This window comes from Scyliorhinus torazame, chromosome 2 (genome assembly GCF_047496885.1).
Source record: "Scyliorhinus torazame isolate Kashiwa2021f chromosome 2, sScyTor2.1, whole genome shotgun sequence".
NCBI classification, from domain to species: domain Eukaryota; kingdom Metazoa; phylum Chordata; class Chondrichthyes; order Carcharhiniformes; family Scyliorhinidae; genus Scyliorhinus; species Scyliorhinus torazame.
Genome location: NC_092708.1, coordinates 160,022,937 through 160,048,116, shown reverse-complemented (window position 1 = coordinate 160,048,116; position 25,180 = coordinate 160,022,937). Strand labels below are relative to the sequence as shown.

Below are 25,180 nucleotides of genomic sequence, written 5' to 3'. Positions count from 1 at the left end.
AGGCAGGGAAAGTAAAAGGGATGGCGAGACCGGACAAATGGGAAGGTCTGATAGATAGAAGGTAGGAAAGATTAAATGGCAAAAGGGATGATGGTGCAAGGCAAAAGGTTATGGTGATGGGATAAGTAAAGAAACAAAAGGTGGGTCTCGAGGAGATGAAAACGGGAAAAGCAGAATCAGCACAAAAAGCTGCCACCCCAAAAAATAGCGCAAGTTATGAAATTGTTTCACTAGACGGCTGTAGAGTGCCACCTTGATTTTAAAATACTAATTTTTTAAAATCCCACCGCTTCATGGTCCTAATTCTCCCAATCTCTCTCATTTCCTCCAGATCCACATCTCTCCCAGGTATCCACACTCCTCCATTTCTGGCCTCTTGAGCATTCCTCATTTAAATCACATCAACATTGGGGTTAAAAGTTCAGTTGCTTAGGCCCAAAGGCCTGGAATACCCTCCCTACATCTCCATCTTCCCTCTTTGAAGATACTCCTCAAATCTACCTACCTCTTCGACCAAGCTTTTAGTTATCTGCCTTAAGGTATTATATGTTTTGCAATGCTTCTGTGAAGTGCCTAGAGATGTTTTATTATATTAAAGGTGTCACTTGAAGATAGAAGTTATTGTGAATCAAAGGATTGTTAACATCTCTAAACACTCCCAGTTCTGATGAAGAGTCAAGGACATCACTGAAATATGAACTCTGTTTCTCTCTCCACAGATACTGCCAGCTGACACCAGTATTTTCTCTTTTATTTCAGATTTCCAGCATCACCAGTTCTTGCTCTTGCAATAAATGTAAAGTTGGACTTGTTTAAATAATACAGTATCTTGTGTTTTAACTATTGTGTTTTAAGAAATGCTGATTCTTTCAGGAAGCAGTTCACATTTTGATCAAGCACTCTGCAGATGTCAATGCTCGTGATAAGAATTGGCAGACACCATTGCATGTAGCTGCTGCAAACAAGGCAATGAAGTGTGCAGAAGCAATCATTCCTTTGCTTAGCAGCGTCAATGTTTCTGATAGAGGAGGCAGGACAGCCTTGCACCATGCTGCACTCAACGGACATATAGAGGTACGTCAAATATTCCTGTAATTGCATGGTTTGTAACAAAGTAGAAATGGGGATTTGCTCTTGCAAGTATATGGTCATGCTATAATCAACAGTAAAGATGTTCAATCCTGTTCTATTTGAAGTGATGCCTGCATTTCAACTCTTGAAGATTTATGTAATGAAGTAAGAATGTAGGGTGGACAGGTTGATGATGTTCCAAGGTAAAGTTAAAATCTGGTGAATTGGAAGAGCTGCGATGATAACGGGATTAAAAGAAGGGAATATGAAAGAAATTTAAAAGGGTTAAGCTTAGAGCAGAAGTCTTACAATTAAAAAAAAAAATGTAACATTTTCTCCAATTAAGGGGTAATTTAACGTGGGCAATCCACGTATCCTCCACATCTTTGGGTTGTGGGGGCGACACCCACGCAAACACGGGGAGAATGTGCAAACTCCACACGGACAGTGACCCAGAGTGGGGATCGAACCTGGGACCTCGGCGTCGTGAGGCTGCAGGGCTAACCCACTGCGCCACCGTGCTGCCGAGGTCTTACAAATATGAAAAAGAGAATTGGAAAGGCAATTGCAGCAAGACTATAATGGATAATTTGAAATGGCAGACTTGTTCCTGGTAAATTTGTAATGAATAACCATTATTCATAGTGGAGGTAGGGAAAGCAAACATCAGTGATACAAATAAATCTAAAACCAAGGTAAAGGGAGCATCATTAGTTGATTCAATGTAAGTAGAAAGATGGTAACAGAGAAAATAGCGGTACTTTAAGGTAGACAAATCTCAAGAATGGTTTCCACCGTTGCATGTTATAAGAAATAGATGAAGAAACTGGAGTCACATTATTCTTCAAGGGAGCATTTAAATTAGTGATGAGCAATAGGCAGATTTAGTTCACAGTCTTGACGGTGCATAAACAAGATGCTCTGCTGGAACTCACAAAGGCTCACAAATATTAACAACCATAATATGATTGAGTTTAGTGTAGTGTTTGAAAGGTAGAAATGCGTAGGCAGCACGGTGGCTCAGTGGTTAGCACTGCTGCCTCACGACGCCGAGGTCCCAGGTTCGATCCCGGCTCTGGGTCACTGTCCGTGTGGAGTTTGCACATTCTCCCCGTGTTTGTGTGGGTTTCGCCCCCACAACCCAAAGATATGCAGGGTAGGTGGATTGGCCAAGCTAAATTGTCCCTTAATTGGAAAAAATTAATTTGGTACTCTAAATTTTAAAAAAGATAGGTAGAAATGCAAAACTAATATTCTAGATTTGGGTAAGACTGTCTTCAGTGGGATGAGACAAAAAACTCTTAAGTGAATAGGGTCAAGTTAGCATACCTCTTGTCTGTTTCTATATTTGTGTACAGACTTTCAATGTCCATTGTACAAAGCATTAAGTACGGATCATCATGTGAGGAGGTGCATTAACTTGGGGAAAAAAAATCACTGAAGTATGAAGTATATGTGTATTAAACCATTTATTATGTGATTAGTTAGCATGGTGCTGCAGAATTAATTTCTTGCATTTTGGACCTTTGGAAGTCGGTACCCTGATATGTTTGTCAGCACTCGCTTTAAACAGAAGTATTAGGGAAAAGAAACTTGAAATTGGCAAAACAAAATCGAAGAATGTTGGAAAGTGCCACTTGCTTGCAAGTAATCTTTAAAGAGACTGCAGATGTGAGACTTATTCCCAATAAATTACCTAATGGAGGTAGTTAGAATTTTCATTGTGAGCATGGAGTATGAGAGATTTATTTGTAATAAATTGATAAAAACATTTTATTTATAGATTCCAAGTTGGAGACCATGCTATACTGGTAATGTCACTGGATATTTATTAAATTAATTTTTTTGCGGGATGTGGGCTTTGCTGGCTAGGCCACAATTTACCTTCCTTAATTGCCCTTGAGACGTTGCGGTGCCTTTTTGAACCGCTATGGTGCAGTTACACCCATTGTGCTATTAGGGAGGGAGTTCTAGAATTTTGACACGGCGACAGTGAAGGAACAGCGATATATTTCCAGGTTAGGATGGTGAGTGACTTGGAGGGGAACTTCCAGGTGGTGGGGTTGTCATGTATCTGCTGCTCTGGTCCTTCTAAATGTTGGTGGTTGTGGAGTTGGAAGGTGCTGCCTAAGAAGCTTTGTGAGTTCCTGCAGTGCATCTTGTGGATGGTACACACTGTGCACGGTGGTGAAGGGAGTGAATGCTTGTGGAAGGCATGCCAATCAAGCTGCCTGCTTTGTCCTAGATCATGTCGAGCTTCTTAAGTGTTTTTGGAGCTACACTTATCCAGGCTTTGGGGAGTTAGGAAGTGAGTTCCTCGCCTCAATATTCCTAGCATCTGACCTGCTCTTGTAGCCACCGTATTTATATGGCCAGTCCTGTTCAGTTTGTGGTCAATGGAAACCCCCAGGATGTTAATAGTGGGGGATTCAGTGATGGTAATGCCATTGAATGTCAAGGGGCAATGGTTTGGAGAACTTATTGGAGATTCACATTGCCTGGCACTTGTGTGGCACGAATGTTACTTTCCACTTGTCAGCACAAGCCTAGATATTGTCCAGGACTTGCTGCATTTGCACGTGGACTGCTTCAGTGTCTAAGGAGTCCTGAACGGTGCTGAACGTTGTGCAATCACCAGCGAACATCCCCACATCTAACCCTATCTGTCTATCACTTGTTGGTTATGTTGTTAGGCATGCAAGTAGTCCTGTGTTGTAGCTTCACCAGGTTCATACCTCATTCTTCGGTATGCATGATTCTGCTCCTGGCATGGCCTCCTGCTCTCTTCATTGAACCATGGTTGATCTCCTGACGTAGTGGTAACGGTAGAATGGGGGATATGCATGAGGTTACAGATTGTGGCTGTTGCCTACTGATAGCCCAAAGCACCTCATGGATGCCCAGTCTTGAGTTGCTGGATCTGTTCTGAATCTCTCCCAATTAGCATGATAGTAGTGCCACACATGATGGACGGTATCTTCTTTTTTTTAATAAATATTTTATTGAAAATTTTTGGTCAACCAACACAGTACATTGTGCATCCTTTACACAATATTATAACAACACAAATAACAATGACCTATTTTATAAACAAAAAACGAATAAATAATAAATAACAAAAATGAAAACTAACCCTAATTGGCAACTGCCTTATCACAAGTAACACTCTCCAAAAATATAATTTAACAGTCCAATATATAATTATCTGTCGCAACGACCTATACATATTATGCAGTATATATTAACAACCCTGAGAGTCCTTCTGGTTCCTCCTTCCCCCCCCCCCCCCCCCCCGATCCTGGGCTGCTGCTGCTGCCTTCTTTTTTCCATTCCATCTATCTTTCTGCGAGGTATTCGATGAATGGTTGCCACCGCCTGGTGAACCCTTGAGCCGACCCCCTTAGAACAAACTTAATCCGCTCTAGCTTTATAAACCCTGCCATGTCATTTATCCAGGTCTCCACCCCCGGGGGCTTGGCTTCTTTCCACATTAACAATATCCTGCGCCGGGCTACTAGGGACGCAAAGGCCAAAACATCGGCCTCTCTCGCCTCCTGCACTCCCGGCTCTTGTGCAACCCCAAATATAGCCAACCCCCAGCTTGGTTCGACCCGGACTCCTACTACTTTTGAAAGCACCTTTGTCACCCCCATCCAAAACCCCTGTAGTGCCGGGCATGACCAAAACATATGGGTATGATTCGCTGGGCTTCTCGAGCACCTCGCACACCTATCCTCCACCCCAAAAAATTTACTGAGCCGTGCTCCAGTCATATGCGCCCTGTGTAATACCTTAAACTGAATCAGGCTTAGCCTGGCACACGAGGACGACGAGTTTACCCTGCTTAGGGCATCTGCCCACAGCCCCTCCTCGATCTCCTCCCCCAGCTCTTCTTCCCATTTCCCTTTTAGTTCATCTACCATAGTCTCCCCTTCGTCACTCTTTTCCCAAATATATCTGACACCTTACCATCCCCCACCCATGTCTTTGAGATCACTCTGTCCTGCACCTCTTGTGTCGGGAGCTGCGGGAATTCCCTCACCTGTTGCCTCGCAAAAGCCCTCAGTTGCATATACCTGAATGCATTCCCTTGGGGCAACCCATATTTCTCGGTCAGCGCTCCCAGACTCGCGAACTTCCCATCCACAAACAGATCTTTCAGTTGCGTTATTCCTGTTCTTTGCCACATTCCATATCCCCCATCCATTCCCCCCGGGGCAAACCTATGGTTGTTTCTTATCGGGGACCCCCCCAAGGCTCCAGTCTTTCCCCTATGCCGTCTCCACTGTCCCCAAATCTTCAGTGTAGCCACCACCACCGGGCTTGTGGTGTAGTTCCTCGGTGAGAACGGCAATGGGGCTGTCACCATAGCCTGTAGGCTAGTCCCCCTACAGGACGCCCTCTCTAATCTCTTCCACGCCGCTCCCTCATCCTCTCCCATCCACTTACTCACCATTGAAATAGTAGCGGCCCAATAATACTCACTTCGGCTCGGTAGTGCCAGCCCCCCCCCATCCCTGCTACGCTGTAAGAATCCCTTCCTCACTCTCGGGGTCTTCCCGGCCCCCACAAAACCCATGATGCTCTTTTCAATCCTTTTAAAAAAAGCCTTCGTGATCACCACCGGGAGGCACTGAAACACAAAGAGGAATCTCGGGAGGACCGCCATCTTAACCGCCTGCACCCTCCCTGCCAGTGACAGGGATACCATATCCCATCTCTTAAAATCCTCCCATTTGTTCCACCAACCGCGTTAAATTTAACCTATGCAATGTGCCCCAATTCTTGGCTATCTGGATCCCCAGGTAACGAAAGTCCCCTGTTACCTTCCTCAACGGTAGGTCCTCTATTTCTCTACTCTGCTCCCCTGGATGCACCACAAACAACTCACTTTTCCCCATGTTCAATTTATACCCTGAAAAATCCCCAAACTCCCCAAGTATCCGCATTATTTCTGGCATCCCCTCCGCTGGGTCTGCCGCGTATAGTAGCAAATCGTCCGCATACAAAGATACCCGGTGTTCTTCTCCTCCTCTAAGTACTCCCCTCCACTTCTTGGAACCCCTCAACGCTATCGCCAGGGGCTCAATCGCCAGTGCAAACAATAATGGGGACAGAGGGCATCCCTGCCTTGTCCCTCTATGGAGCCGAAAATATGCAGATCCCCGTCCATTCGTGACCACGCTCGCCATCGGGGCCCTATACAACAGCTGCACCCATCCAACATACCCCTCTCCATAACCAAATCTCCTCAACACCTCCCACAAATAATCCCACTCCACTCTATCAAATGCTTTCTCGGCATCCATCGCCACTACTATCTCCGTTTCCCCCTCTGGTGGGGCCATCATCATTACCCCTAACAGCCTCCGTATATTCGTGTTCAGCTGTCTCCCCTTTACAAACCCTGTTTGGTCCTCGTGGACCACCCCCGGGACACATTCCTCTATTCTCATTGCCATTACCCCGATAAGACCCGCATTGTAGCGGGTCCTTTTCCTTCTTTAAGAGAAGCGATATCGTTGCTTCAGACATAGTCGGGGGCAGTTGTCCCCTTTCCTTTGCCTCATTAAAGATCCTCGTCAATACCGGAGCGAGCAAGTCCACATATTTTCTATAGAATTCGACTGGGAATCCATCCGGTCCCGGGGCCTTTCCCGCCTGCATGCTCCTAATTCCTTTCACCACTTCTTCTACCTCGATCTGTGCTCCCAGTCCCACCCTTTCCTGCTCTTCCACCTTGGGGAAATTCCAGCCGATCCAAGAAGCCCATCATTCTCTCCCTCCCATCCGGGGGTTGAGCTTCATATACTTTTTTATAAAATGTCTTGAACACTCCATTCACTCTCTCCGCTCCCCGCTCCATCTCTCCTTCCTCATCCCTCACTCCCCCTATTTCTCTCGCTGCTCCCCTTTTCCTCAATTGGTGTGCCAGCAACCTGCTCGCCTTCTCCCCATATTCGTACTGTACACCCTGTGCCTTCCTCCATTGTGCCTCTGCAGTGCCCGTAGTCAGCAAGTCAAATTCTACATGTAGCCTTTGCCTTTCCCTGTACAGTCCCTCCTCCGGTGCTTCCGCATATTGTCTCCACCCTCAAAAGTTCTTGCAGCAACCGCTCCCGTTCCTTACTCTCCTGCTTCCCTTTATGTGCCCTTATTGATATCAGCTCCCCTCTAACCACCGCCTTCAACGCCTCCCAGACCACTCCCACCTGTACCTCCCCATTATCATTGAGTTCCAAGTACTTTTCAATGCACCCCCTCACCCTTAGACACACCCCCTCATCTGCCATTAGTCCCATGTCCATTCTCCAGGGTGGGCGCCCTCCTGTTTCCTCCCCTATCTCCAAGTCTACCCAGTGTGGAGCGTGATCCGAAATGGCTATAGCCGTATACTCCGTTCCCCTCACCTTCGGGATCAACGCCCTTCCCAGCACAAAAAAGTCTATTCGCGAGTAGACTTTATGGACATAGGAGAAAAATGAGAACTCCTTACTCCTAGGTCTGCTAAATCTCCACGGGTCTACACCTCCCATCTGCTCCATAAAATCTTTAAGTAACTTGGCTGCTGCCGGCCTCCTTCCAGTCCTGGACTTCGACCTATCCAGCCCTGGTTCCAACACCGTATTAAAATCTCCCCCCATTATCAGCTTTCCCATCTCTAGGTCCGGAATGCGTCCTAGCATCCGCCTCATAGAATTGGCATCATCCCAGTTCGGGGCATATACGTTTACCAAAACCACCGTCTCCCCCTGTAGTTTGCCACTCACCATCACGTATCTGCCCCCGTTATCCGCCACTATAGTCTTTGCCTCGAACATTACCCGCTTCCCCACTAATATAGCCACCCCCCTGTTTTTCGCATCTAGCCCCGAATGGAACACCTGCCCCACCCATCCTTTGCATAGCCTAACCTGGTCTATCAGTTTCAGGTGCGTTTCCTGTAACATAACCACATCTGCCTTAAGTTTCTTAAGGTGTGCGAGTACCCGTGCCCTCTTTATCGGCCCGTTCAGCCCTCTCACGTTCCACGTGATCAGCCGGGTTGGGGGGCTTCCTACCCCCCCCCCCCCTTGTCGATTAGCCATCACCTTTTTCCAGCTCCTCACCCGGTTCCCACGCAGCTGTATCTCCCCCAGGCGGTGCCCCCCCGCCCATCCCCTCCCATACCAGCTCCCCCCTCTCCCCAGCAGCAGCAACCCAGTAATTCCCCCCTCCCACCCCCCCCGCTAGATCCCCCGCTAGCGTAATTATTCTCCCCCCCCCCCCCCCATGTTGCTCCCAGAAGTCAGCAAACTCTGGCCGACCTCGGCTTCCCCCCGTGACCTCGGCTCGCACCGTGCGACGCCCCCTCCTTCCTGCTTCTCTATTCCCGCCATGATTATCATAGCGCGGGAACCAAGCCCGCGCTTCTCCCTTGGCCCCGCCCCCAATGGCCAACGCCCCATCTCCTCCACATCCCCTCCTCCCCCCATCACCACTTGTGGAAGAGAGAAAAGTTACCACATCGCAGGATTAGTACATAAAACTCCTCTTTCCCCCCTTTTTAACCCCCCTCTTTGCCCCCCACCATTCGCCCCACCACTTTGTTCAAACGTTCTTTTTAATAACCCGCTCATTCCAGTTTTTCTTCCACAATAAAAGTCCACGCTTCATCCGCCGTCTCAAAGTAGTGGTGCCTCCCTCGATATGTGACCCACAGTCTTGCCGGTTGCAGTATTCCAAATTTTATCTTCTTTTTATGAAGCACCGCCTTGGCCCGATTAAAGCTCGCCCTCCTTCTCGCCACCTCCGCACTCCAGTCTTGATAAACGCGGATTACCGCGTTCTCCCATTTACTGCTCCGAGTTTTCTTTGCCCATCTAAGGACCATTTCTCTATCCTTAAAACGGAGGAATCTCACCACTATGGCTCTGGGAATTTCTCCTGCTCTTGGCCCTCGCGCCATCACTCGGTATGCTCCCTCCACCTCCAACGGACCCGCCGGGGCCTCCGCTCCCATTAACGAGTGCAGCATCGTGCTCACATATGCCCCGACGTCCGCTCCCTCCACACCTTCAGGAAGACCAAGAATCCTCAGGTTGTTCCTCCTTGCGTTGTTCTCCAGTGCCTCCAACCTTTCCACACATCGTTTCTGATGTGCCTCATGCGTCTCCGTCTTCACCACCAGGCCCTGTATGTCGTCCTCATTCTCGGCTGCCTTTGCCTTCACGACCCGAAGCTCCCGCTCCTGGGTCTTTTGTTCCTCCTTTAGCCCTTCGATCGCCTGTAGTATCGGGGCCAACAGCTCTTTCTTCATTTCCTTTTTGAGCTCTTCCACACAGCATTTCAAGAACTCTTGTTGTTCAGGGCCCCATGTTAAACTGCCACCTTCCGACGCCATCTTGGTTTTTGCTTGCCTTCCTTGCCGCTGTTCTAAAGGATCCACTGCAATCCGGCCACTTTCTCCTTTTTTCATCCGTATCCAGGGGGGATTCCCTTCTGGTTTACCGCACAGTGTTTTTAGCCGTCAAAATTGCCGTTGGGGCTCCTATGAAGAGCCCAAAAGTCCGTTTCACCGGGAGCTGCCGAAACGTGCGACTCAGCTGGTCATCGCCGCACCCGCAGGTCCATGGACGGTATCTTCAATCTGAAGACGGGACTTTGTCTCCACAAGGACTTTGCGGTGGTCACTCCTACCGATACTGTCATGGACAGATGCATCTGCGGCATGCAGGTTGGTGAGGATGAGGTCTAGTATGTTTTTCCCTCTTGTTGGTCCCTCACCACCTGTCACAGACGCAGTCGAGCAGTTATGTCCTTTTGGGCTCGGTCAGTAGTGGTACTACCGAGCCGCTCTTGGTGATAGATATTGAAGTCCTCTACCCAGAGTGAATTCTGTACCCTTGCCACCCTCAGTGTTTCCTCCAAGTGGTGTTCAACATGGACGAGTACAGATTCATCAGCTGAGGGAGCATTGTACGTGGTAATAAGCAAGAGGTTTCCATTCCCATATTTGACTTCATGGGGTTTGGAGTCGATGTTGAGGAGACTCGGTGCAACTCCCTCCTGACTGTATACTACTGTGCAGCCACCTCTGCTGGGCCATTTCCAGGGATGCTAATAGTGATGTCTGGGAAGTTATCTGTAAGGTGTGATTCTGTCAGTATGACTATGTCAGGCTTTTTCTTGACTAGTCTGTGAGACAGCTCTCCCAATTTTGGCACACGCCCCCAGATGTTAGCAAGGAGGACTTTGCAGATCGAAGGGGCTGTGTTTGCCATTGTGGTATCCAGTGCCAGGTCGATGCCGGGTGGTTTCTTTACCTTCTATCGACTTTTTAGCACTTTTATACAACTGAGTGGCTTGCTCGGTCATTTCAGAGAGCGTTTAAGAGTGATAAAGGACATTATTTAACCAGCTGGATTTTCTACGATAGTTGACAATGGTTTTATGGTCATCATCCATAAAACATTTATTCAATTCAATTTCCACCATCTGCCGTGGGGGAATTTGAATCCAGGTTCCCAGAGTATTACTCTGGGTCACCAATTCAATGAGAATACCACAATGCCGCCGCTTCCCTTAGTCATCTAGAGGCCCAAGCTAATGCTGTGGGGGCAAGGGTTCAATTACCACCATGGTAGTTGGTGGAATTTAAATACAATTAATAAAATCTGAAGCAGTGGTGACTATGAACCATCATCTATTATCGTAAAAACCCATCTGATTTACTAATGTCCTTCATGGAAGGAAATCTGCTGTCTGGTTGATACGTTACTCCAGATCCACAGTCATGTGGTTGACTTTTAACTGCCCTCTGAAATGGCCTAACAAGCCACTCAGTTCAAGGGTATCAAGGGATGTGCAATAAATGCTGGCCTTGACAATGATGCCCACATCCCATGATAAAATTAAAAATGTTGAAAAAATGATATACATATAGTCTTGTTATTTGTGCTACCCTGTGGCTTTTTAATTTACTGCCTTTTCTGTATATTTTCACACTTCCAGGGAATTATTTTCAGCATCATTCAGCTTGCATATTGGAAATTTGTATCCATTATACCAACCATGACTTTAAGACAACTTTTATTGTCATTAGATTAAGTTTGTACTGAAATTCAAATCCACATTATATCCGTGATTTTTTAAATCTTTCACCAGAGTATTTTTCTTTCTCTTCTCCCTTTCTTTCTTCTGAAAGATGGTTAATCTCCTATTAGCAAAAGGGGCTAATATCAATGCTTTTGATAAGAAGGACAGAAGGGCCTTGCACTGGGCAGCTTACATAGGTAAGTATATTATATTCAAAATATCTCTGAATGATTATATTAAGTACACAATATTTACATATAATCAATAATGCATCAAGTACCTTTTGTGAGTGAAGGATGAAATCTTTTGATCAGACTTGGCACCTCCCCATTAATTTTGTCCTTTTGCTTGGACATGATTTCTTTTTTAAAAAAAATATTTTATTGAAAATTTTTGGTCAACCATCACAGTACATTGTGTATCCTTTACACAATAATATAACAGTATAAATAACAATGACCTGTTTTATAAACAAAGAATAAATAATATATAACAAAAACTAAAACTAAAACTAAATGGCAACTGCTTTGTCTCAGATAAACACTCTCCAAAAATATGATTTAACAGTCCAATATACAATTATTTATAGCAACGACCTATACATATTATACATATATATTAACAACCCTGAGAGTCCTTCTGGTTCCTCCCCCCCCCCCCCCCCCCCCCCCGCCCCCTGGGCTGCTGCTGCTGCCTTCTTCTTTTCCATTCCCTCTATCTTTCTGTGAGGTATTTGACGAACGTATCTTTCTGTGAGGTATTCGACGAACGTATCTTTCTGTGAGGTATTCGACGAACGTTCTGTGAGGTATTCGACGAACGTTTTGGACATGATTTCTTTTGTGAATTCTGTTTCTTGGTTGATTGCAACCTGGTTTAGCTCAGTGGGCTAGACAGCTGGTTTGTAATGCAGAACAAGGCCAGCGCGGGTTCAATTCCCGTACCAGCTTACCCGAACAGGTGCCGGAATGTGGCGACTAGGGGCTTTTCACAGTAACTTCATACTTGTGACAATAAAAGATTATTATTATTAAATGCAGGAAGGCTGTGGCAAATTTCCTGAATTTTCTTTCATTATCAGGGGGGCATACCATATTTAAAAGATGAACTTGAATAACCTCCACGTTTATATAATTATTTTAATCAATTTAATGTCATGTGAAGAAATTTGGGAAGTGACATTAAGTATCATTGTGAAATAGTTCTTTGCACAATGCATTATGGGCAATCTAAAAGATATGGGCCAGGAGTGGCAATCACAGCCGGATTGCCACACTGCTCCATTTTGCCTATCCAGTTTGGGAGCTGCATGTATCTTGCACACTTTCCCAACCAGAGTTTGATAAGGAAAGACAGATGGTCATTCAGGGCGGGGGTGCATTGGTCAGTAGTGTAGTTAGTCAGGGGTTGTGGGGAGGATTGATCACTCAGTATCGATCACCTTCCCCCACCATTCATTCACACCCCCCAGGCCCATCATAATCTGCCCAACCAGGTTCCAATGACCGTGGCCCCTCCCCCTACCACACACTTGTTCACTAGCCAACCTTCATTTGCTAGTGCAGTGACCCCTGCCAGAAGCCATTCCTACTCCCAAACACCCCCCTCAACAACCCAGCCCCCATGCCCAAGGCCCTCCAACCCCTCCCAGCCCTACAGTCAGAGTGGGGTGAATACATCCACAGAACAAAAGAAAACACAACAAAAAAGAAAAAACACATAAAAAACCCAGAAAAGATCAAAGAGAGAAGATTCCAGTCCACATTGTCCAAGTCCAAATCCCAAAACTTATCTCAGTCCCAGTCCTTCGGCTTTCACGAACGCCTCTGCCTCCTCCGCCGTCTCAAAATGTATGTCCTTCGAATTGTGAGTCACGTTCAGCTTTGTCGGGTAGATCACTCCAAACCTCACACCGCTGCTGTACAGTGCCGCCTACTAAAGTCCGCCTGCCTTCTCGCCAGCTCCGCCGTAAGAATTTGGTGTATATGTATACCAATGCATTCCCACTTCATCTCTCGCTTCTGTTTTGCCCATCTCAAAACCTTCTTCTTTACATGGTAGCTGTGGAAGCAGACTAGGACCGCCGTTGATGGCTCATTAGTTTTAGCCTTCGGCCTGAGCGATTGGTGAGCCCTGTCCAACTCCTAGAGGGAGGGCTCTTCCCCCTCCCCCCATCAACTTGGCGAACATGTCCGCAAAGTAATCAGTTGGCTTCCGACCCTCCATCCCCAAGGGCAAGACAACGACGTCAAATTCTGTCCCCTCGACCTGTTTTCCAGGTCTTCCACTTTAGCTTTTAGCCCTTTATTGACCTCCGCCACCCTCCACAGGTCCCCACCCACTGAGGTGGGTGCTATGCTGCGTCAACGCATCCTCCACCCCCTTCATCTTCTCTCCTTGTTCCTGCACCTCCATCGTCGTTTTCGCAAATGCAACCTTTATCGGGGCAAGTATCTCCTCCACCCACTCTTTGAGCGAGGTCAATATCTCCCTCCAATGCAAATCTAAATGCTTGGCGAACAGCCTTTCAAACTCCCTTGGCACCACTTCGGTCAAAGTTTCATCCATAATGGGTGCGGCCCAACCCGATTAACCTGCCCTCTTTCCTCCTTTTGGAGTCACAACAGCACTCGCAGGCTGACTTTCGCTTGCTCCTTTCCTTCCTTGACCTTTCTTCTGGAACTTCAACATTCCACCGATTCCTTAGAACTTCCCACACCAGCTTATCCAAAAAAATACCCCTGTGACTGGGCATAAGTATCCAAAAATCAAAGACTTGAGCAGGAGCCACCCAACGTGCGAGCTCCACCTACATGTCACCACCGGAAGCTCATGGGTAACTATTCGAAGAGAGCCTGATGCAGTCAAAGTCTCCGATTTAAATCAGAGTATTAGATGGTTCTTGGTGTCGGGTAATTGACTTCCCGTGCAATTCTCATGCAGTCCTTGAGTAGTGACTTGCAGGAGAGCTTCCCTATCTTGTAGGGTACGAACCCCCCCATTTCACTCACCTGGGAACCAAAGTCCTGAGCCCATTTCACGCATTCTACTATTTTCTAATTATTTTTTCCAATTAAGGGGCAATTTTACTGTGGCCAATCCACCTACCCTGCACATCTTTGGGTTGTGGGGATGAGACCCACTCCGACACGGGGAAAATGTGCAAACTCCACATGGAGATTGACCCGGGGCTGGGAGCAAACCCAGTTCCTCAGTGCCGTGAGGCAGCAGTGCTAACCACTGCGCCACAGTGTGGCTCCTCTGATTCAGAATTTTGACCAGTAATGTGGAGTGAGTTCTGACACCTCCTGACTTCCAAAGCCCCTCTACCTGTTTAAAGCATGCAAGACACAAGCCAGGAATGCGATGAAGAACTCTCCATTTGCCTGGTTGCATGCAGCTACAACACACAATAAACTTGATGCCAGTTGGGATTATGCCATCTACTTAATCAAACCTGATCCACTAGCCTAACATCCACAGTCCGAACTGGCTGTCCATCTTCTTTGATACCATGACTGCAATGTACAGCATCATAAGGATATACAGCAACAAGGACAAGGAACACCATCAACTCCAATTCACAAGCCATCTTGATATTCATGCGCATTGTCATTCATCGCTGGATCAAAATCCTGGAATTCCCTACCTAATAAAATTTAGGAATGGATGACAACAATTTACGAAGATCCATCACTATTTTTCAGGCCAACCAGGAATGGCCAATAAGTTTCGGTCTTAGCAATGGTGCCTACACCCTGAAAATGAATACAATAAAATAAAACAATAATTCAAATTTACTGTGCAGAGAGCCTTCACCTGTCTATCTGTCCAATGAATCTTTATATAATTCTATTCAACATGAAAATTTTTAATTAAAATAAATACTTGGGTTTAGAAAGTAATTAAGACTTGAACATTGGGCCATAACCTCTGACAAGCATCGGAAAGTGTTAGCCCACAAGAAGTGCAAGACTCTAAATCACACTTACCTACTCCTGAAACTTCCAATCACTGGAGCTTCTTAGGGCCGGCGTCTTAAGATTCTCTGCTGGCCCAGCACAGTCGAGCACTGTTGGATTCAAGGCGGCCCCTTTTTATGGCACTAGCTGTCATAAAGCAGGTACGTTTAAAGGGCCCAGTGTAAGTGACGGCCCAGGGAGAAGGTAGTGTCTAAGGTACGTGGATGGGATTTAGGTCATCAAGGGGAATGGGGAGTTTGGATATGGTGGTCAGAGGCCAGGGGCTGGGAGAGGAGTCGGGACGGGGTGGGGTGTTAGATGTAGGGTGGGGGGGGGGGGGCAAGGTGCTGGTTGGGAGTGGGGGGGTTGGAGATCAAGGTTTCTGCTGGTGCGGGGGGGGGGGGGGGGGGGGGGGTGATCCAGCCCAGTGGATGTGGGAGTGGAATGGGAGCTAAGCTCGCATGTGGGGTGGGTTATAGCCTCGTGCAGATGGGGTCTTGCAGCGAATCCCAATGGGGCGGGGGCTGGGGGGGAGGGGGGACCCATGTGGTTATTAGTCTGAGTATTTAAAATCATTGCACAGAAGTTACAAGAGCTTTATTTTATCTAACGTCTCCTATGCATCTTTGGAGTCCCCCTCAATTCCGGCACTTGGGAGCCCGGAGGTTATGGCTCAATAAGTATTGAGTGTTTGGTGTATTGCCAATTCTCCATGAGAAAGCAACATGAAAAGATGACGTACATCAATCTATGCATAATATCACATTTTTACTGCAGGTCATGTTGAAGTAGTTTCTTTGTTGTTGAATCATGGAGCCGAAGTTACTTGCAAGGATAAGAGAGGTTATACTTCACTGCATGCAGCTGCATCTAATGGGCAGATTAATGTGGTGAAACTACTGATTAATCTTGCTGTTGAGGTAAGTGTTGTTTTCTTGCAAAATGTTTGAGGTATGTATATTTATTTCCTCCTGAAGAAGTGCAATGAAAAACTATACAATTAAATAAGCAAGGAGTTAGCTGGTGGATAGAAACAAAATGGAAGGTACATTTTGAGCTCTGGTGTGTCTTACTCCCAAAGCGTATTAGATTGGCTCAGTGGTAATATTTTGTCAGAAGGTTATTGAGCATATGATCTAGTCTGAAACTTTAGTGCAATATCAAAGAATTGCTGCATTGGGTGGAATTCTCCCATTTTGAGATGATAATCAGGCGAGATCTTCCGGCGTTCACATTGGCGGGATGTTCCAGCCCTGCTGATGGCACCCCCCCGTTGTGGGTTACCTTGTGGCGTGGGCTGGATTCAATGGGAAATCCCATTAACAGTGGTGGGACCAGAGGATCCCAATGCCGGACAATAGTGGGCCACCTCCTGCCGGCAAGAAACATACTGCACGCAGGGAGGCCAGAGAATCTCGCCCTAAGTGCGGTGGCAAACAGATCTGGCAGTGTGTGTCCTGAATAGCAGGATATCACGCCAGATTCTGCACTTAGAGTGCATTAATTGTGCACAAACAAGTTGCCTTCTACTCACCGGGCGAGCCATCAGCTTTTTTGTCCGCCAGCCCTCTGCTAACAGGTTTGAAGGTCCTGGTGCCATATTTAAATACCAGTCCAGCACACTCCTATCACTCTGTCCAGCCTACCTATTTTCACCAGACCATGCAGGATGTCAGCAACTCAGAGGAAAATGACTTGCAGCCTCAAGAGGAACTCTGTTCCTTGATTCAACCACCCTTCCCCAAGTCCATCACCTTCGAGGTGCCCATGTCCCACTTGGACTTCTACCCACCACATCATTAGTCTTCGTGCATCCCCTTCCAGCAAACAATGTGGTATCCCTTTGACCTCCTTGTTTGTGAGTTTTTCATGCAGATTTTTGAGGGTCCAGTTTCACTCCCCTCAGTCATCCTTCTTCCTTCCTTCGTTCATTTTGTTCATCCACCTCCTTGCATGCCATTGTGAATACTCATCCTTCGCCCATCCTCCTAGATCAGCCCTCCTTGTACAGCCCTTGCTCTGGCCTCCTTCCACATTCCCCTATTTGTCTTTGTTAGGCCACGCCCACCTCATTCCCCAGCCTCACCTCATACTCCACCCCTATTCGAACTTTGGACCTTTGTTGCAGTGGCTGCATGAGCCCCAAAGCTGTCCAGATTAACACTGTTGTGTGGCACCAAGGATAAGGAGACCCCTGTACTCCTCAACTCCAGGTGCAGTACTGACCAACCCCATGACACAGGATAGTCCATGGGTCCAGCAGCACAGTGCAATCCATGATGACCAGCTCGGCATGAAGATGGAGGTAGGAACCGGTCTCCCCTGGCATAATGGTGGACAATGCATCATTGCCGCTGTAATTTCTTGCTGGTGTGATGAGAGATTTGAAAGGCTTGTCATGATGTCGGCAGGCAGCTGTTTTAATGAGCATTTATGAAATGCAAATTGTGTTTGTGCTACCTGCCAGTGGGAAGAACGACTTGCCATTAACCCACCATTGAGAGAATTGTACAGTGATTTCATGCCGGTGGGTTTCCAACGTTTTGGCTCTTGCCAGATTCACTGTACCCACCCGCCACCAAAACCGCCACGGGCAGTTTGGGAGAATTCCATACAATATTGGAAGTGCTGTCTTTTGCATGAGGTTTAAAACTGAGGGCTCCATCTGTCTGTTCAAATGGATGGAAACAAAAATATCCTTTTAAAAAAGATATTTTATTGAAGATTTTTCATTGAAAACAAACAAGATCTCAAATTCAAAACATCCCAGAAAATGGCTCATACATGGTACATTTGTCGGGCTAAAAACACAAAAAAAAACTACGTTCAACCAAGTTTGGAAGGTCTCAAATATTTATGGGCGGATTATTTCAATGGAATCTGCGCCACTGGATCAGGTGAGGGTGAAATGGGAGGAGGAGTTGGGGCCCATTCTAGATCAAGATGTGTGGAATGAGGCCCTTCGTAGGGTGAATTCCACCTCCTCCTGCGCAGGGCTCAGCCTGATCCAGCTTAAGGTATCAGGTGTGCCCCTGATAATTGAAATTTTGCTGAAAATTCCTCCACAGCTGGAAAATGGTCCTTTCATAAAGAGGTCCCTAAAGCAGTTTAGTCCCACAACTTTACACTACTCCCCATAGCTGATAGTAATTAATTCTGAGGTAAATGGCCACCACCTCAGGTAGAACCCCTCCACTGACATCCTAACGGTGTACTTGACCTTTTCCAGGTATAAGAACTCCATAAGGTCAACCAACCAGGCTGAGGCACTCGGCGGAGGGGAAGCTTTCCATCCCAGCAGAACTCGCCTCTGGGCTATCAGTGAGGCAAAGGCAAGAGCATCTGCCCTCATCTTGGCCTGCAGTCCCAGTAAGTCTGATACCCGAAAATGGCCACCACGTACAAGGCCCCCGATCAATGTTAATAACCGTTGACATGGTACGAAAGAAGGAGACCCAAAAGCTTACCATCTTTGGACATGATCAGAACATGTGAGTATGATTAGCGGGCCCACAAGAGCGCCGCTCGCATCTGTCCTCCACTTCAGCAAAAATCCCACTCATCCTAGTTTTAGTCAAGTGAGCCCTGTGTACCACCTTAAGCTGGATCAGGCTGAGCCCTGCGCAGGAGGAGGTGGAATTCACCCTACAAAGGGCCTCATTCCACACACCTTGATCTAGAATGGGCCCCGACTCCTCCTCCCATTTCACCCTCACCTGATCCAGTGGCGCAGATTCCATTGAAATAATCCGCCCATAAATATTTGAGATGCACTCACCTTCCAAACTCACCAACAGTAAGATTCCCCCAGCAGGGAGGGTTACCGTGCTATGGGAAACGTAGGGCAAGATCCATGATCTATGGTGTGAAATTGAAAGTATCAGGTGTGCCCCTGATAATTGAAATTTTGCCGAAAATTCCTCCACAGCTGGAAATGGTCCCTCCATAAAGAGGTCCCTAAAGCAGTTTAGCCCCTTCCCTTCCTATAGCTTGAAAGTCGCATCCAAACCCGATGGTGCAAACAAATGGTGACCGCATAAAGGAGCCTACAATGACATGACAGTCAGCTTGTAATGTTGCCTGAACTGCCTCCATATCTTCAAAGTAGCAATCACCACCGGGTTGGAGGTATACTTCGTTGGGGAGAACAGGAGTGGTGTCATCACCACAGCCCATACGCTCAACACTTTACACAAACTTGCCTCCATCCTCCCACATATGGTATCCGCATCCCAACACCAACCCAGCACCTTCTCCACCCAATACTACAGGAGAAAATTGGGTAACACCAAACCCCCAGACTGCCAGTCCCTCTGAAGGCGTACCCTACACATTCTACGTGCCTTACCTGCCCAAAACAAGAATTCATTAGCTTGTTCACCCTCACAAAGAATGATTTAGCAAGTAAAACAAGGAAGCATTGATACAGAAATAAGAATCTTGGCAGAATATTCACCTTGATCACCTGGACTCCACCTGCCAGGCCCCATCTCTGAAAATCGGGCCTCACCCACTAGGCTTGCATAATTAAGCTTATGAAGCTTGGGCAAATCATGGGCCACTTGGATATCCAGATACCGGACGCTATCTCTGGCAAGGCAGAAAAGCAATACCCCCAGATTGGCACCCCTCCCCGGGGAATTAATCGGAAAATATTCACTCTTTTTCAGGTTTAACTTGTAGCCTGAAAAAGAGCCAAAGTTCCCTCACTAGCTTCATAATCTTGTCCGTTGAGACTGGGTCTGTGACATATAAGAGCAGATCATCAGCAATTAGAGACACCCTGTGCTCTCCCCCTCCATCTCCCCCGAAGACCTCAGTGGTTCTATCGTTAGGGCGAACAGGAGTGGCGACAATTAGCACTCCTGTCTTGTGCCCCTGCTCAATGGAAATATCCGAGCTTGAAGCATGAGTGCGTACGCTTTTATATAAGGGGGCCTTATATAAAAGCCGTACCTCTGAGATAAGCTTCTCTCTGAGTTCAAATCTTCCAAGCACCTCAAAAGGGTACTCCCACTCCACCCTGTCAAATGCCTTCTCCGCATCCATAGGTACAATTATGTCTGGCTCACAGGACAGAGAAGGGGAAAGGACAACGTTCAGAACCCTCGTATATTAGCCGACAGTTGCCTCTTCTTCACAAAGCCTGTCTGGGCCTCTGCAAATATACCCAGGACACATGACTGTAATTTCAGAGCGAGCACATGGCTCCCATATTCAGCAACGAGATGGGCCTGTGTGAACCACATTCCGTGGGCTCATTATCTTTTTTCAAAGTGAGGGAGATGGAGGCCTGCCAAAGTGTGTCAGGCAGGGAACCCCGAGATAAAGCCTTGTTAAACATATCTACCATCCATGGCACCAGATGGTCCGCAAACTACTTATAAAACTCAATGGAATACCCATAAGGACCCGGAGCTTTACCCGTTTGCATCAGCCCAATTACCTTCAGTACCTCCTCCGAGCCTAACGAGGCATCTGACTCCTCCCTACTTTCCCCCTCTACCATTTGGAAGGGCAACCCATCCAAGAACTTCACCATGTCCAACGTCCTCTCCGGGGGCTCTGACCTATAAAGACCCCTAGAGAAAGCAGGAGGAGCTGGTGGAGCAGGGCCTTGAGTTTGATTTTTTGAAAAAGAGGGATAGAGGCCAGCAGACTCCTAATAAATGACGGATCATTTCAGTTGTGGGTGTATACATTTAGCATGACCACCAAAATACCTGCCAGGGACCCACGAACCACCACATACCTACTATTAGGATCCGCCACTATCCTGGTGGTCAACAGCGGCACCCGCTTATTAACCAAAATTGCTGTACCTCAGGCTCTTCCATCAAAGCCCGAGTGATTCGCATGCCCCACCCACTGCCTCTGGAGTCTTCTCCCCTGCAAATGGGTCTTCTGCAAAAATACTACATCAGCGTTTAAGTCCTTTAGACAAGAAGAAAGTTCTCAACATCTTCACTGGGCCACCCAATCCCCTTATGTTCCAGGTGACCAACAGAATTGGGAGCCTCCCACTATCCCAGCCTCCAGAATCAGCCATTTACATTGTCTGAGACAACTAAATAAATCTTCAAGAGGAACCGGTCAAAGGCCCTCCCAAGATGGCCACCAAACACCTTTAGAAAGACACAAAGAAAATCCTAGATCAACCATTGGCCAACTAAACCCCCCCCCCCCCCCCCCAAACCCAGACACTGAGCACGCCAAACTGGTTTAACGGCTGCAGCTCCTCCCCATACTTCACTCCCGTTCGCCAGGATTATACATTGCCAGCAAGGCAGCCCCCCACCAAGACAAAGAAAAAGACGACAACCTTGCCCCGTCCCAGGACCAAGGATAAATTATTCCTCATGGTCCAGTCCCAAGAAACACATACCATACATCATAGAAAATTCCCATCATCCCCACAAACATAAAAAACAAAGTTTATCAATAACTATATGCAGGATATCCCCACCATCACCACACACCCCTGCACCAGCCTGCAACATCCACAAAGAAACCCCCCATACATCACTTTCCGTTCAGTTAGACCCAAGTCCAGGACCTTCTTATCCCGAAAACTGTGAAACCGAACAATAATCGCACAAGACAACTCATTCCGTTTCTTCTGAAGCATCCGGTGGGCCCTGTCCAACACTGGGGAAGGTGGGGGGCCACGCCTGACATCTTCAGAACATCTGTACCACATGTTCGATGGGATTCGGTCTGTCCACCCCTTCCGGCAACCCCACGACTCTGAGGTTCTGCTGCTTGACCGATTTCCGAGGTCATCAACGTTTGCCTTCAACCTCTTATTCTCATTGGCCATCACCGCAACCTCGGCTTCTAACGACGCAAGCTGCTCATCAGCGCCTCTTCCACACCCTCCAGCACCTCGCCATGTTTCTTCACCACCTCAACGGTTTTATCAAACTCCATTCGGGCACGGCCCAGTGCTTCCTCAATTGGCTTGCATAATCTCTCCGAGACCAACTTCCACTGCCTTTCAAAATGCAAAGTAAACTCCTTAGCCAGATTGTCCGAAACATGTCCACTATAATCGGGGATGTCGATACCTGCAACTGGCCTTCGGTGCTGTCAATACCTGCAAATGGTCATCGACATTTTTTCTACAGAGGAGTTACGTGAGGCATCCCAAGTCCAACGGAGAATTTCTGCTTCAAAGTTTCTTGGTTCTTTTCCCCTTCCTTTTTGGCATGAGCTTGGTACGGGACCCTGTGGCACCGTGTATCCTGAATGTTTTCCTGCAAAAATCTCTCAAATAAACAGGCAAAAAGGCCTAAAAAAATGTGGATCCTGGTCGGAACTACCAAATGTGCGACCTCACTCTCGCATGCTGCCACCGGAAGTCGTAAACAAAATATATAATACTATTGGAAGAAGAATAAGAGGGTTTGCCTGATGTCCTGGTTAACGTTTATCCCTCAACTAGCACTGACAGAAATAACTAATTGGTACAGTATTTGATTGCTGTGCACTAACTGATTGCCATACTCCATGATGACACTTCAAAAATAAATAATTGGCTTTGAAGCACGTTGGTATATCCCGAGGATGTGGAAAGATTGTTCTTTTTTTTATATAAAGACAAATTTAAAAAAGAATGCTTTTGAAAACAACTGATGGCTTCATTAAAGCACCATTAAGAAGTATAGTTTTTCAGAGAGGGGAGTGGGAACAACGAACTGCCATTCAGAAGAGGGGTTTATCATATAAATAGCAGGGCTGGAATTCGCTGTTTAGGGGACTAAGGACGCGATTCAACTAATTGGGAACAAAGTCCCATGGCGAGTGTGTTTAGCCGCGTGTTTACCGGCGACTTGCGTTGTATAAGGAGCCTCCATGGGGAACGTGTGTCCGAGACCACACAGAGCCCCATTTTGTACACCGAGGAGCTCCATTCATCGGAATTCCCCAGTGTAGCGAGAGATCGGGACGGTTTTGCATGGACCCGCCGGTGCAGGGTGCAAACTTCGATTTCACTGCCAGCGAAGGATCAGAGCATGGCATCAGAATTGGCGCCAGGTGCAAAGAATTTTATCCATTTTGCGCAATTCTCCACCCAATCCTGTTCCTTGCTTTCGGCGTCGCAAAGTGGCGAATCCAGCCCCAGATGTTACCTATGTTGAAAAAATGATCAGTGATGGATATAGAAGTTGCAGTTACAATGGAATCATAGAATTTACAGTGCAGAAGGAGGCCATTCGACCCATCGAGTCTGCACTGGCTCTTGGAAAGAGCACCCCACTTAAGCACACGCCTCCACCCCATCCCCGTAATACAGTAACCCCACCTCACATTTTTGGACACTAAAGGGCAATATATCATGGCCAGCCCACCTAACCTGCACATCTTTGAACTGTGGGAGGAAAACGGAGCACCCGGCACAAACCCACGCAGACATGGGGAGAACGTCCAGACTCAACACAGACAGTGACCCAAGCCAGGAACTGAACCTGGGACCCTGAAGCTGTGAAGCAACTGTGCTAACCAATGTGCTACTGTGCTGCCCTTAATGGGTGGGATTCTCTGGCCTCCAAGCCATGTGTTTCCTGATGGCACGTAGTTAATTGGCTTAATTGGTTTCTTAGGTCTTGCCGCTGTTAATTCCCATTGAAGCCACCATGCGGCACTGGGAAACCCGTGGCAGGGGGTGCGCTGCTGGTGGGACCAGAGAATCCCGCCGGCGTGAACGGCCAGAGAAGTTTGGTTATTGTCTTTATTAATCTGACATTGACACAGGTATTCATGTGACCTTGCAGCCACATGTTTGTTCCCTTACTTCAGTTAATGTACTTCATTTGTTTGTATTATGAATTGCTGTTGATGTTAGCCAAAATAAATTAATTTGAGATAAAAACAGAAACTACTGGATAAACTCAGTACTTCTGGCAGCATCTGTGGAAAGAAACAAAGTTCAGGGGCGAGATTCTCTACTCCTGCGCCGGTTGGGAGAATCGCCTGGGCCGCCAAAATTTCCCGATCGTCGGGCCGTCCTCTCTGGAGAACCTCCTTCCTTCCGCGGCCCCGCAAGATCCGTCTGCCATCTTCTTGCGGGACGGACTCAGAGGACAGCAACCACGCATGCGCGGGTGACGCCAGTTATGCAGCGCCGGCCGCGTCATCTATGTGGCGCCGCCTTTACGTGGTGACAAGGCCCCGTCTGTGACAAAAAATTACTCAACACGCGTGTAGATGACGCGGCCCCGATCCTAGCCCATTGTCGGGGCCTGAATCGGTCGGGATCGGGGCCGTTTCGCGCCATTGTGAACCTCGACGGCGTTCACGACGGCATGGGCACTTCGGCGCGGGAGTGGAGAATCCCGCCCAAGGTTTTGGACCTAAATCCTCCTTTAATTTGAGCTTGTGAGCCATCAGCAAGAACAAGAGTTTAGCTGCTGATGGGAAGTGTGTTGGGTGACCATCTGTTTATCAAAATATCTCACTGGCTTCATGTTCTGGTCTGTGAAACTGACCGTATTAAAAATCTTTGGGCCATTTTGGTTCAGCTTTGTCAATCTCCATGAAATTCCGTGATAATTTAGCTGTTTGAACTGTTGAGTTGCAGTAATTGGCTGGAACTATGCCATTAGTTTCATCCTGCGGAAATAACATTGGGGCACTCATCTTTTTTTGTCAGTGTCTGTGACAAAAAATTACTCAACACATGTTAATAAAAAGAGGAAAATAAACCCCTTTTAAGGAACCTGGGACTGGATTCTCTGTTTCAGAGACTTAAGTGCTGATGCTGGGATTGAATTGGTGGTGTTCTATGACCACGGAAGCAGCGCACACCACCCTGGCGACAAGGCGGGCCCTTCTGGTGTCGCTCTCCCCTGGCCACAACCTCAGGACACATCCAATGATGAGGCAGCAGTGGACAACGATGTGAGCCCCCAAACACCAGCCCATAACACCCTGGAGTACCAGTCTGGAGACACCGACTTGCCATCACAGCTGTCTCCAACACCCTGCACCATCTCAGAGACACTCACCTCATTTGGGCACTTTAGTGAAGAGACACCTGGGGCACTATCTGGTGTGAACCACACATGTGC

General features: G+C 47.4%; 1 protein-coding gene across 13 annotated transcripts in view; it reads left to right on the top strand.

Moving 5' to 3' along the window:
• The window catches only part of LOC140392940 (serine/threonine-protein phosphatase 6 regulatory ankyrin repeat subunit C-like), a 361,058-nt gene that overhangs the window by 141,383 nt on the left and 194,495 nt on the right, over positions 1-25,180 (top strand). For all 13 annotated transcript variants that reach the window (XR_011935463.1, XM_072478798.1, XM_072478764.1 and 10 more), the window contains 3 exons: positions 874-1,074; positions 11,258-11,345; positions 15,888-16,030. Coding sequence is in view for 12 of the 13 variants with exons in the window: in XM_072478798.1 (XP_072334899.1) it covers positions 874-1,074; positions 11,258-11,345; positions 15,888-16,030 (432 nt within the window). In the remaining variant the exon portion in view is untranslated. The remainder of the gene's footprint in view (positions 1-873; positions 1,075-11,257; positions 11,346-15,887; positions 16,031-25,180) is intronic.